Here is a 13,847-nt window from a genome sequence, read left to right as displayed (position 1 = left end):
TGCACCTCCCTCCCCTCCCCCTCCCTCCCCTCCCCCACCCCTACATCTCCCACCCACCCCATTCCCCAGTCCGCCGCGTGGCTCCACGGTTCTCCATCTTGCCCACGAGCCACGAGATCATGCCAGGTGGCAACGTGAACATCACCTGTGTGGCCGTGGGCTCGCCCATGCCATACGTCAAGTGGATGCAGGGGGCTGAGGACCTGACGCCTGAGGATGACATGCCCGTGGGCCGGAACGTGCTGGAACTCACAGACGTCAAGGACTCTGCCAACTACACGTGCGTGGCCATGTCCAGCCTGGGTGTCATCGAGGCCGTGGCCCAGATCACGGTGAAATGTAAGCAGGGGCCATGGGGCATGGGGGAGGCAGGTCAGACCTCATATGTAGGTGGGGGGTACGGGTGGAAAACCTCTGAGTTACTCTTCAGGATTCAGTCATTCCTGGCTGTGAAGAGGACAGTCAACAAACACTTACTGGTGACAAATTATTCTGAGCCTGGCCCCATGGAACGAGACCCAGTCTTGCTCTATTGGGCTCACAGTCCAAAGTGGGAGATGACACGTAGCCCGGCAGCTATGATGCAGACTGATTAGAGCAGTGATGGGGACTATGTAGCAACACTCAGACCCGCAGAATAAAGGTTCCAACTCCCGGGAAAGCTAGGTCAGGGAAAGACTAAAAGTTGAAAAGGGAAACAGGTTGTGCAAAACTCAGAGAGATAGAGCATTGTGGGGTGGGGAGGGATTACAGATTCTCCTGATGTCTCAAGTCTGTGGCGAGATTCAGAGGAGGGTGACCCCAAATAATTTTTCTAGCTTTGTAACAGGGGCCAGCAGACTACAGCCCATGGGCTGGATCTGGCCCTCCACTTGTTTTTATAAATAAAGCTTTATTGACACCTGCCCATTTGTTCACACCTGGCTTGTGGCAGCTTTGGGGCTACAGTGACAGAGCTGAGTGATTCTCAGCAAAGGCCACGTGGTCTGCAAAGCTGAAAAGATTTACTGTGTGGCCCTCTGCAGGTAAAGGTTGCCAAGCCCTGCCCTAGGGCCATAGAAAGTGTCAGCATCAGCTGGTGTGTTGGTCATTTTGCTGAGGGATTGAACGTCTTCTGGTGCATGCTTCCTGGGGCCTGTGTGATATGAGATCTTGGGACAAGTGGGAGAGAAGTCACAGTTTTATCCGGGTGCTGGGGACACACTGTAAACCATCCTCAGTCCCTGCTGGTGGGGACAACATACAAACCTGGTCATGACGTACCGTCAAGCAGTGATAAGAACTGGGCAAGGGCACCTTTAGCCAGGGTGGTGAGGGTGGCCTTAAGCCATCTGGCCATCTGAGCATTCCAGGGGCAGGGAACAGCAAGTGTGAAGTGTGAACAGACAGAAGGGCCCTGTGGCTGAGCAGAGTGAAGCAGAGTAAAGCACAGAGAAGAGCTGTAGCCCAGGGGCCACCACTGTTTCCTTTAGAAGTGAATATTTTTCTTAAACAGCCAATTTTTTTTTTAAGTAAAAATTTTCAGCTTTATGGGCCATCTAGTCTCTGCTGTAGCCACTCAATTCTACCATCATAGCACAAAAGCAGCCAGCAGCGATACATACGCGTAGCTGTGTGCTGATAAAACTTTATTTACAAAACCAGGTGCCAGCCCTTGGTTTGTAGTTTGCCAACACCTGCTATAGATGGTGGGCTAGGGGTCGTTAGGCCCATGGTTGCCACCAAGGAAATGAAGGCTCAGAGAGGGCAGTTGTGTGACTAAAAGTCACACAGCCTTTGGGGTCTGCAGCCAGCGTGCCTGATGTGTGAACTTGCCTCCCACCCACAGCTCTCCCCAAAGCCCCTGGGACCCCTGTGGTGACAGAGAACACAGCCACCAGCATCACCATCACGTGGGACTCTGGCAACCCAGACCCCGTGTCCTACTACGTCATTGAATATAAATCCAAGAGCCAGGACGGGCCCTACCAGATCAAAGAGGACATCACCACAACGCGTTACAGCATTGGCGGCCTGAGCCCCAACTCGGAGTATGAGATCTGGGTGTCGGCTGTCAACTCCATCGGCCAGGGTCCGCCCAGCGAGTCGGTGGTCACCCGCACCGGCGAGCAGGCCCCTGCCAGCGCACCCCGAAACGTGCAGGCCCGCATGCTCAGCGCCACCACCATGATCATCCAGTGGGAGGAACCCGTGGAACCCAACGGCCTGATCCGGGGCTACCGGGTCTACTACACCATGGAGCCCGAGCACCCCGTGGGCAACTGGCAGAAGCACAACGTGGACGACAGCCTGCTGACCACCGTGGGCAGCCTGCTGGAGGACGAGACATACACCGTGCGCGTGCTGGCCTTCACCTCCGTAGGCGATGGGCCCCTCTCGGACCCCATCCAGGTCAAGACACAGCAGGGAGGTGAGATGCCCGCGGGAAGCACAGCTTCTTGGTGGGGGGGCAGCAGGTTTCGGGGCTGTCCCACCAGAGGGAAGGAGGCAGCCATGCGGTGATACGTCTCCCAGCATGCAGCTGGCCGATCTTACCTGGAAGCCACCACGTGGTGTATTTGGCCTGCCTGGTGCTTTAAAGTATTTTCACGCCAGCGTTGCAAAGCGGGAGGTTGTCCTAGAAAACCCAGATTTCTGGCTACCCTTGGAAAATCCGATTTGGCAAGCCCATAGGGCTACAATCGGTCATCCGATGGCATCCAGATAGATGCCGCCGCCGGCTGCATCTGAGAGAAGGGGTGTGGTTTCCGTTCGCCTCCCTCTTCTCTGTTAACTGCCCCGGCTCCCATCCATCTCTGAGTTTGAGAACCCCTGTTCACTGCTGTCTCTGGGGGGATCCATGCCGCCCATTTTGAAATAATAGTGTGTTAACCCGAAGTCTGTGAGCTGGTCTCTCACCTGCTGGGGTGAAGGACGTGGGGTAGGGATGTGGAGCATTTAGGTGCGTGGGGCCCCAGCTCTCTGCAGGTTTCTGGGCTTTTTCTTATGGACTCAGGCTTTGGAACCTCAAATCCAGGAAGAGTCAGGCAGCTGCCCAAGCAAAGGGACAGGAGGTTTGGAACTCTGCTGCCGTAAATCAGATACAGGGTGGAGATCCACATTCCAAATTATGGTCCCCACCAGTTTTCTGTTTAACTGGGGGAATGGGGAGGATGCTGGGGTGCGTTGAGAAGGGGATTTTTTTAAATGTTTTCCCACTGGCAGCAGAGAGGATGGGGGGATTGGGGTGGGCAGCTGACAACGAGGGGCGGTAGGGGGTCCCTGGGAAAATAAGAGAAATAAGAACAGTGGAGAACACTCCAGAAGCATCCAGAGCCTAACAAGCCCTTCCTTTTAGGGTGGTGCTGAGCTTCACGGGGCCCTTTTTGGGAGAATGGGAACCTGGCGGGTTGGATACCCTATGCGGGCCCATCCCTCCCAGGCCTCCCCCCAATGCCAGTCCTCTTCGCCCCCTGCCCCGCAGTGCCTGGCCAGCCCATGAACTTCCGGGCCGAGGCCAAGTCGGAGACGAGCATCGGGCTCTCGTGGAGCCCCCCGCGGCAGGAGAGCATCATCAAGTATGAGCTCCTCTTCCGGGAAGGCGACCACGGCAGAGAGGTGCGTGGGCGGGGGGAGGCGGGCTGGCGCTCGCCCCCCGGCTCCCGCTCTGGGCGACTCTCTTGTCTCCCCGAGCCTGTGCCGGAATGTCTCTCTTCCCCCCTTCTCTTTGCCCCTGTCCGTTGCTAATTTTTCCACCACTCTTTTCTCCTCCATTTCCATCACTCTGTGAGGTCTGTGTCTGTATCTATCTGGTTTCTCTCTGTCCCTCTCCATCTCCGTCTCTCTCCCCGCCTCGCCCCCAGGTCGGGAGGACCTTCGACCCGGCCACGGCCTTCGTGGTGGACGACCTCAAGCCCAACACCGAATATGCCTTCCGCCTGGCGGCGCGCTCCCCGCAAGGCCTGGGCGCCTTCACCTCGGTGGTGCGGCAGCGCACGCTGCAGTCCAGTAGGTGTCTCGCGGACCCTGTCCTGACCTGCGTGGGTGGGGACCTGGCCGGCGCCTGCGCACTGACCCGGGCGGGGCCTGCGCAAGGGTGGGGGGCGCCTCCGCCCGTCCCGCTTCGCTCCTCCGCCTCGCTCCTCCGCCTCGGACGCGCTTGCGTCCATGCTGCGCCTCGGTTCCCCCACCAGTGCAGTGAGGGGCTCACCCGTGGACCCCACAGGCTCCAATTTCTCCATCTCCCTGGGGTACAGCCGTGGCCGGTTTCGCTGATGGCACCTCCTCTCTCCTCTGCCTTTCTCCTCTGGTTTTGGGGTTAGTGGAATGGCCACGTTGTGCCCATCTCACAGGTGTTTGGAGGGGTCACAGCTCACACCCCATCCTTCCGAGAGAGCAGAGGATGCAGAGATGATCCTACCTCCCCAGATGGCCCTTCTTGCCCCAGGACTGGGTCCCCATCGCCAGGGGCTCGGGGGCATGTGGGAGTCCGAGCTGATGCCAGGTTCTGGGGGAAGCGCAGGACCCCCAAAACATAGGGCCCTCGAATTCCTGGAGTTGTTCGCTGTGCCCGCCTGGCCTCCCTGTCACAGAAAGTCACCTTTTGGCCAGGACACTGCAGCTGGCTCTGGGCCACACCGTGGCGCCCGCCGTGCCCTCCCTGCCTGCTCTGAGCTCAGGGCCTAGGCAGGCCCCTCCGACCGCCGCCTCCCTGCCTCCCCCTCCTCCCTCCGCTCCTTCTTCTGTGCTCAGTCTGGCCCCCGCCGTGACCCCGCCCTTTCTTCTTCTCCTCTCCCCCTGCTCAGTCAGTCACGGGGTAGCCACCCCAGGCCTTGTTCCGGAAGCTGCCTCAGTGTTCAAACCTTCAAGCCCCCGCCTCCCCCGCCCCCGGGCGTGCGCACACAGGGGGTCACGGGTCAGTCCAGAGTGACAGCAACTTGGGCCGGGGTGTCTGAGCCGCTGGGATCAGGGGACTTGGAGACACAGCACCCCACTGTCACCCCCGGCCCCCTCCCCTCCTCCCCGCCCCACCGGGGCCGAGCCAAGCGCTCCGCAACTCACAGGAATGTTTGTGCTTGAGGCGATCAGTGAGGGTGTCCTGTGGCTTGGGCGGCCACGTGGGAGACCGGCACAGGTGCCGCGAAGGTGAGTACGCGCTGGTCTCCAGCGGGTTCACAAAAACGGCCCACCCTGCGTGCCCCCTAGCCTATGCCCCGTGTGCCCCAGCAGCTCTGGGCTGTGCAGACCGTCCAGAGCCCAAATTCAGTCCCCTAAACTCTGCACCCCGCTGCCGAGAGGCACATCTGCCCAGGAACGTGGAATCCGGAACCACGCCCCTCCCCCTCCCACACCGCGCATCCGTGTGCGCATCCACGCTGCCCCCCACCCTCCCGACAAGTCACGCAGGTTGGGCCGGATTGTGAAGGAGGCGGCCTCCAAGGTCGTCGAGAAAGCGGCTTTGGCCCAGCCACGCGAACCTCCAAACCTCCGGGGCGGCCCAGGACAGGGAGTGGGGGAGAAGGGACTCCCCACTTCGCACCCCAAGACGGGTGGGGCCCGAGAGAACTGGCAGCCGAGACGCAGGGCCAGGCGTATACCCCCCGGGGAGTGCGGGCTTCATAGGCTGAACTCAAGGGTAGGTGGAGGCCAGACCACTCAGCCATGGGTCTCCCCAGACACCGTCCCACCTTCCTGCCTCATCGGCGCCAACCCGGAACTGCAGCGTGCCCACACTGGGGCCGGAGCAGGGCTGCGCGGCCGCTCGCGGCCAGAGACCCACCCAGAGCTTGGTCTGGCCTTGTAGCTCAGCACTCCGCCATTCCCTCCCTCGTAAGAAAGTCTTTTAAGTTAGCAGTTGAAGAGTGGAAGGTAGGTAACCAGACTGGGAGTTTTCTGGAAGGCGTCTTTCTTTCTTTTATTATGTTTTTTCTCATCATCATCACCATCATCGTTGTTTCTTCTTTTATTATGGTTTTGGTTTTATTTTTCCTTCCCCTTTCTTAGCGAATCCATTCCTTCTGGCACATTCCTCGGTTGGTTTTTCCACTCCTGCTCGATTCCCCCCGGGCACTTTTGGTTGGGGTGGCTGGTCAAGAAATGGGGGAGGGGACCCCCAAGTGTCTATTTCCAGAGGAGGGAACCCCAGTGTTTCGATTTAAGTGAGGCCAGAGAGTCATTCTGGTTGCAGTAAGCCATTGGAGTGGCCTCTGGGGTCTCTGGTAGCCTGATGTCTTTGAGGATGGGGGCCTCTGATTCATCTCTGGGTCCCAGACCCTAGCATGGGACGTGCACATAGTAAGTGGTCTGTAAACCCATGCAGTGAATAAGTGCGGCTGGCATGATGGTGAAGGTTCTATATGCCTTGACCTCAAGCAAGGCCAGTGACCCCTCTGAGCCTCCCTCCAGACAAGGCGGGCTCTAGGGTCATGGGCATTTGAGAGGGTGTGGCTCCAGCCATCCTCAGCTGGCCTGAGCTGATAAAGGCACAGGCTGAGGTCTGAATTCCCAGCCTCAACCAAGACAGCCCATGGACAGTAGCTGAGCCTGGCTTCAAGGCCTGGCTCGTGCCATATGCCCTTGGGCAGGCCACTTGCCTTTTCTGGGCCTCAGTTTCCTCACCTGTAAAATGGGAGGTGAGCACCCAGAACGGGTGGGACCTGGCACCCAGTAGCTATACAACCAATGATAAAAGAATGCCAGGCAAACCAGGTGGGCTTTGAAACCCATTTCCCCACCTGGGACGTGGAGGCGGGGTGGAGGGGTGCTAGTTCCAGCCACGTAAGAGGGTCATGAGAATTAAATGAGGCACAATCAGTGGACCGTATTTTGAGTCTGCAGAGGGCCTAGGCTGCTGGGCGTGCAGCAGATGTATAGAACATGAGGATTATCATCAGTAATGCTCTTAATACAGGGCCTGGCCCATAGTAGGTGCTCGGCACATGGAGACTATTACTGATATTCCATAAAGCCCTTAACACACACAGTTCATGCTTAATATATGGGGAGTATCACTGTTATCTAACAAAGTCCTTAGCATGCTGCCTGGCACACAGTAGGTGCTCCATAAATGGCAGCTGCCATTTTCAGTCTAAATATGGATCGGCAGGGTGCTGGGCACAGAGTTGGCAGTCCATGAATGGAAGCTATTAGTAGCTTGTAACAAGGTCAACCTGGTGCCAGGTACACAGTAGGTCCCCGAAACATGGGGGCTACGATGATTGCTCTGCAAAACCCTTGGCACAGTGCCTGGCATCCAGTAAGTGCTCAATAAGTGGCACTTTAAAGAGGTTGGCCTGGTGCTAAGCACATAGTCGGTGCTCAGATGGGAGCCACTGTCAGTCTGGAAGGGCCTAGCATGGTTTCGTTTTTGCTCCAAACATGAAACTGTTGTCTGCAAGGTTCTTGGAACTGTGTGTGTAAATAGTAGGTGCTCAATAAGTAAGAACTATTACTATTTTTATATAAGGTGCTTGACACATAGCAGACGCTTAAAACGTAGGGACTATTACTGTTATCCAGAAATAACAGGGCCTGACACACAGTAGGCCCTGTTAAGAAATGAGAACTAATGTTCTACATAGTCCTTAGTATAGTACCTAGCATGTTGTAGGTACCTAATATGTGGGAACTGTTTTTCTGTTTCAGTAAAGACCTTAGCACAGTGCCTGGCATGCAGTAGGTGCCGCATAAATGGCAACGGCTACTTTTATCTTCAGAGGGCTGTTGCAGTGACCAGCCCATAGTAGGTGTTCAATAAATGAGACGTGCTATTGATCTGCAGTGGGCTTAGGTTGGCATCAGGTGAACAGTAGGGGCTCAAAACAGAAGAACTATGAGTTACTAAAACTTTGGCACACAGTAGGTGCTAACTGTGGGCTGTGTTATCTGTAATGCCCTGACCCAGTGCCATCACAGTAGGTGTCCAATACACAAGGGCTTTTATTATTACTCTGTATAGCCCTTGGCATGCTAACTGGCACACAGTAGGTGCTCAAGACTCAGACATTGTTTTCTTTGCAAGTGAGGCCAAGAAGTAACCACAGGGTTGCCCTCTGGGTCCCTGGCAGTACAGGTGTTCAGTAAACAGATGCTCTTACTGTTAACCTATGAAGCTTTTAGAGACACGCCTAGCACATAGTAGGTGCCCAGTAAATGGAGCTTTTACTGCTATTCCCCGGATACACAGTAGGTATTCAGTAAATTAGTGCTTACAGTTATTCCATCCCTGGTGCTGTGCCTGGCACATAGTAGGTGCCCAGTAAATGGAGCTTTTGCTATTCTTCTGGCGCAGTGCTTGGCACACAGTAGGTGTGCAATAAATATTTCACTGTTATTCTGTGAAGCCCTTGGCATGGCGCTTGGCACATAGTAGGGTTCAATAAGTAGATTTTTCACCTGCCATTCTGTGCAGCCCTTGGCACCGTGCCTGGCACATAGTAGTTACTGAATTAATGGAGCTTTTATTGCTTTTGCATTTGGCATAGTGGCTGGCACATAGTAGGTGCCCAGTAAATGGAGCTTTTGCTATTCCTGTGGCACAGTGCCTAGCACACAGTAGATGTTCTATAAATAAGTACATTTACTGTCATTCTGCTCCTGTGCTGTGCCTGGTGCACAGTAGGTGTTCACTAAATAAGTACACTTACTGTTATTCTGTGAAGCCCTTGGCACGGTGCCTGGCACATAGTAGGTGCCCAATAAATGAGGCTTTTATTGCTATTCTTCTGGCACAGTGCCTAGCACACAGTAGGTGTTCAATAGATAAGTACATTTATTGTCATTGTATTCCTGGTGCTATACCTGGCACACAGTAGGTGCTCAATAAATAAGTACATTTACTGTTGTTTTGGCACCGTGCCTGGCACATAATAGGTGCCCAGTGAATGGGGCTTTTACTGCTGTTCCACTTGGCGTGGTGCCTGGTACATAGTAGGTGCCCAGTATAGGGGACTTTTATTGCTATTTCATTTATCACCATGCCTGGCACATAGTAGGTGCCAGTAAGTGGGGCTTTTACTGCTGTGCCACTTGGCATGGTGCCTGGCACATAGTAGGTGCCCAGTAAATGGGGCTTTTACTGCTGTTCCGCTTGGCACGGTGCACAGCATACGTGCATATGCTCCTTGGGGACTGTGGCTACCCTCTCCCTAAGAACTACTGTGTGCCAAGTGCAGCCCCATGTGGTGAGTGCAGCGTTCTTGGCCAGCCCTCTCTGCCCCCATCCCCGCCCGCCCACCCACCCACCCACCCGCCCGCCCATCTCACCTTTGGTTGACACCCGCTTCTTTTGGGTTCGACTTCTCTTTGGTTTGGTTCTGTTTTGTTTGTTATCATCTTCTTTTTTATTTTCTCTTTCCCATCTTTTGTTTCCCCACCCCCTCCCTGCCCATCCCGCCTCCCTTCCCCACCCCCACGTTCTCCCCCCCTCCAATAGAACCGTCAGCCCCCCCTCAAGACGTTAAATGTGTCAGCACGCGCTCCACGGCCATTTTGGTAAGTTGGCGCCCGCCGCCGCCGGACACGCACAACGGGGCCCTGGTGAGCTATAGCGTCCGCTACCGACCGCTGGGCTCAGAGGACCCGCAACCCAAGGAGGTGAACGGCATCCCCCCGACCACCACCCAGATCCTGCTGGAGGCCTTGGACAAGTGGACGGAGTACCGCATCACGGCCATCGCTCACACAGAGGTGGGACCAGGGCCCGAGAGCTCGCCCGTGGTCATCCGCACCGACGAGGACGGTAAGCACCGGCCCCGGCCTGGGACCCCCGGGACCCCCAGGCCCCAGCCCGGCCCCTGCCTTGGAGCCTTCTGTCCCTGGAAAACTGGGCTGGCTGGTGGTCAGAAGGTATTGGGTTGGCCAAAAAGTTCTTTCGGGGTTTTTCAGTAAGATTTTATGGAAAAAAACGAATGAACTTTTTAGCCAACCATAGAAGCCATAATCAGAAGGAGACAAGTGGCCATCAGCCTCCCCAAGCCAACCCGGGCTCCTTGATCTTGGAATTCTCTGTTCTGGATCTTCCGGGCTACATTTTCTCTTTGAGCCTTGGGCCTGGAACGTTAAGCAGGGAGCCCTGTATTTTGGTCCGGTGGTGGAAGCCATGGAAATGGAGTGTAGGAAACAGCAAGCAGCACTTGCAACAAAAATTATGGTCCCTCACCCCAGGAACCTGGTTCTTTAGACTCTAGGGATAACCTGAGATTTGGAGCTACTTGGGTCTGAGCTATCCTACCTAGAAAGTAGGTAGATTGCGTGCTGATGGTGGTTAACCGCCAGCTCTCTGGGGCATAGAGACTGATTTGTAGCACTGGCCGATTTCTGTGTTGCAAATATTCCCACCGTAGCTGAGCTAGAAAGTTCTAAGACGCTAGTCACACAGTAGAAGCTGAGGGCATGGGGCAAAATGAAGCAGGCAGCTTCCCCAATAAAATTGCAGGAAACCTGGACCAGCTGTTTTCTGAGCCATTGGCCTGGAAGTTTCGGTTGGCAGCCCCAACATTTTGTCCTAACCATGGGGAAGAAATGAAGCGGTTCTTCACGCCAGGCCTTGGGGTGGGGGTGGGGTGGGTGGCGAGGGCTCTCAGCTTGGGGGCTGGCTGAAAAAATGCTCCAGTGCGGAGTGCGCTGGCTGCACCCTGGAATGTGTAGGAGCGTGCAGCTGGACTGCCCGGGTTCCCATCCCAGCTTTGCCTCTTGATAACCCTGTGGTCCTGGGATCAACTCTCTGTGCCTTGATTTCCCCATCTGTAAAGGGAGCATAAAGACCCCTATCTAGAAGGGATGCTCTGAGGTTGGAAGCAGTGTGGGTAAACCTCTTAGAGTGGGGCATGCACGGCCCACTCATGTCTTGTGGCCCTGGGCAGGTGACCTAGGCTCTGGGGGGACCTCAGTTGCCCGTCTGTAAATGGGGTGCACCGTCAGAGCCCCCTCCCCGGGCTGTGGGAAGCGTGAAGGAAGTATTCCCTCCGGGCCAGCGGTGAGCGCTCAGAGCGCCGGGTTATAACTGGCAGTCACTCGGCACCTTGGCATCGGTCAGTGGCGCTGCCCGGGGCAGGGCTGGGCACCCCAGTAACGGCCCCGCCCGCCCCTCCCCTCCCCCCCCACCTGCCAGTGCCCAGCGCGCCGCCGCGGAAGGTGGAGGCGGAGGCGCTCAACGCCACGGCTATTCGCGTGCTGTGGCGCTCACCCGCGCCCGGCCGGCAGCACGGCCAGATCCGCGGCTACCAGGTCCACTACGTGCGCATGGAGGGCGCTGAGGCCCGAGGGCCGCCGCGCATCAAGGACATCATGCTGGCTGATGCCCAGGTGGGCGGGGCTCCTGGGCGGGGCCTGGTGGGGGTGGGGGTGGGGCCCCGGGCCCCCTGCGCTCCCGCCCTCTCGCTGCTTCTCTGTTTCTCTCTCTCTGGCTACTCCGCTCACCTCCTCCTCTCTCCCCTGCCGCCTCCTCCCGCGCTCAGTGGGAGACGGACGACACGGCCGAATATGTAAGTAGTGTCCCCCTGCCACCCCGAGCCGCTGCCAGTGCTCTTCCCGCGGGCGGGCCGTGCAGTGCTGTGACCCCATCCCCCGCACGCCCCTTGTAAAAGGGTCTCCTCCCCTGGGCCCCCGATGCACACCTAGTTACCTCTTGGAGCTAGCTGGCAGCCTCGGTTTTGCATCAGGCACGTGGGCTTTTCTGCTGGGGACCACGGAGGTATCCATTCTTAGCTGAATGGCCCCTGAACTCCGCTGGCCTCCTGCCTCCCCACTTCCCTCCTCCAGCCTAGCTCCCGGCCTGGGTCTTCTCCACCACACCTTTGCTCTAGCTGTTCACAGCGTTAACCACCCCCCCTCCAGCCCACAGCTTCCCCTGTTGCACCCAGGCCTGGCAGATCCAAACTGAGTCACTTTCCAGCCTAGCCTGACCCTTTTGTCACCTGACTCAGCCCTTCCTGACCTCGAAGTTTCTCTCTTAGGCCAAAGTGTCCCCTTCATTCTGGCCCTGACGTGATGAGAGGGGTCAGTGGGCCCCAGGTGGGAAAGGAGGCCTGCAGGAGGCCCTGAACCAGAGTCAGGATTGCTGTGTGGCTCTGGGCAAGTCGCTGCATCTCTCTGGGCTGTCTTTCTGCTCCTAAGATAGGGACCACAGGCTCTTCTGACAGCCCCAAGCCCGATGTTAAATTGACACGGCCCCACCCACTCCAGTAGCTCTGCTTCTCCCCCGCCCCACCCCAGTCTTGGGGGAGGTTCCCACATGGCTCCGGCTCAGACCCTCCAACCCACTAAGACCCTGGGAAGGACTGAATGTGAGGCTCAGGGGCAGGAGACCCTCTGTTTGTGCATCCTGTCCCCCCTCCTATGCTCCTGACCTGGGGCCACCCCGGAGCTCCCGGGCATGCCGGACGTGTTTGTGGGTGTGCATGTATGGGAGACATGGACACGCGTGTGAGTGTGTGAGGGTCAGGGTGCTCTTTCACTGAATGAGCAGTGATTTACTGAGCACCTGCTGATCCTGAGCGAGGTGCCGTGGATGCGGCGGTGACCAAGACACACCTGAGCCCGCTTTCCTGGGGTCACGGTTCAGGGGAGACGGATGTTACTTGGAACAAGGCACAAATACGTGTCTAGTTACAGCTCTGGTGGGGACGGGGCACAGATAGTGGTGTAAATGATTGAACAGCCAGCTGTTGGGTGGGTGCAATCCTGACTGGTAGCATTTGCCCTTTTCCATGGTGTAAATACTCCCACCATGTCGATTTCAAGCTACCTACCAGATTTGTGGTAGCTCGTCATTGTGTAGTATTTGTATCGCACAGATAGAAGAGAATAGAATAATCTCGAGTTCACAGATAATAGTAAACGCGGTAAAATAATGACGGAGGGGTGGGTTTTGAGTAATTACCTTTGTTTTTACTATTTATTTGATCGTACGTTTATATAATTTCATTTATAATAACGGCTGTTTAATAAGTGGCTTGCAAATTTTCTGAAAATTCGACTGTTGGCTTTCAAGAGCTGGTATAAGGAATCTCCGGCACAACAATGGATGTAGTGGAGACAGAGGTCGGGTGGGGGGGACACAGCCAGTGCAAAGGCCCTGGGGCAGGACCATATCTGGTTGGAGGAGGGATAGAAAGGCAGCCCCGTGTGGCTGGAGCAGAGTGAGCGAGGGAGGAGGTGAGGGCAGGGAGGGGACGGGGCAGGTCGTGCAGGGCCTCGTGCGCGGCAGAGGACTTCCGGTGGTACGAAGGACTTGGGCTTTTGTCCCCGGGGAAACCAGAGCCCTGGAGACCTGACTCACTGCAGGGAGGACAGAACGGGGGTGGGGCAAGAGTGGTAGCTGGGGACCAGAGGGGTGGGGACTGCACTGATCCAGGCGGTCCATGACAGATGTCATACCACGTGTGCCCATGTCAGCATGGACGTGCTACGTGTCGGGGTCTGTGCATGAGCTCGGGTGCACGTCTCTGCCCGCAGATTGGGCCCCGTGTCTGCCTTGCTTGTCCCAAGCATGGGGAGGAGGGTGGGCAGCCCTGGTTGTGTCACTGATTCCCCACCCCTGCCCCCACCCGCAGGAGATGATCATCACAAACCTGCAGCCTGAGACCGCCTATTCCATCACGGTAGCCGCCTACACCATGAAAGGCGATGGCGCTCGCAGTAAACCCAAGGTGGTAGTGACCAAGGGAGCAGGTGCGAGACCCTCTATGGCCCCTTTGCCCTCAGAGCATCCCTGCAGAGTTCTTGAGCCCCTGTTGGTGGGGGGAGGATGCACCAAGCAGGAGGAACAGGGAGAGCAAAGGTGTGGGGCTGCTCCAGAGCATGTTAAGACCCAGTGTGGTCCAGCCCCGCTCAGCTCTAGCCAGATGGAAACCTTTAACAGCCAGCTC

General features: G+C 56.7%; 1 protein-coding gene across 7 annotated transcripts in view; it reads left to right on the top strand.

Moving 5' to 3' along the window:
- The window catches only part of PTPRS (protein tyrosine phosphatase receptor type S), a 103,031-nt gene that overhangs the window by 69,702 nt on the left and 19,482 nt on the right, over window positions 1-13,847 (top strand). For 5 of the 7 annotated variants that reach the window (XM_082621820.1, XM_082621818.1, XM_082621819.1 and 2 more), the window contains exons 7-13: window positions 70-339; window positions 1,829-2,410; window positions 3,464-3,597; window positions 3,843-3,987; window positions 9,413-9,718; window positions 11,090-11,283; window positions 13,533-13,650. In XM_082621820.1, coding sequence (XP_082477946.1) covers window positions 70-339; window positions 1,829-2,410; window positions 3,464-3,597; window positions 3,843-3,987; window positions 9,413-9,718; window positions 11,090-11,283; window positions 13,533-13,650 — 1,749 coding nt within the window. The remainder of the gene's footprint in view (window positions 1-69; window positions 340-1,828; window positions 2,411-3,463; window positions 3,598-3,842; window positions 3,988-9,412; window positions 9,719-11,089; window positions 11,284-13,532; window positions 13,651-13,847) is intronic. The other 2 variants (XM_082621822.1, XM_082621821.1) reach the window with 1 other exon arrangement.

The sequence above is a fragment of the Mesoplodon mirus genome (assembly GCF_964341445.2).
Source record: "Mesoplodon mirus genome assembly, chromosome: 5".
Taxonomy (NCBI): Eukaryota; Metazoa; Chordata; class Mammalia; order Artiodactyla; family Ziphiidae; genus Mesoplodon; species Mesoplodon mirus.
The sequence above is the reverse complement of the archived record's forward strand: the minus strand, read 5'-3'. Positions and strand labels throughout refer to the sequence as shown.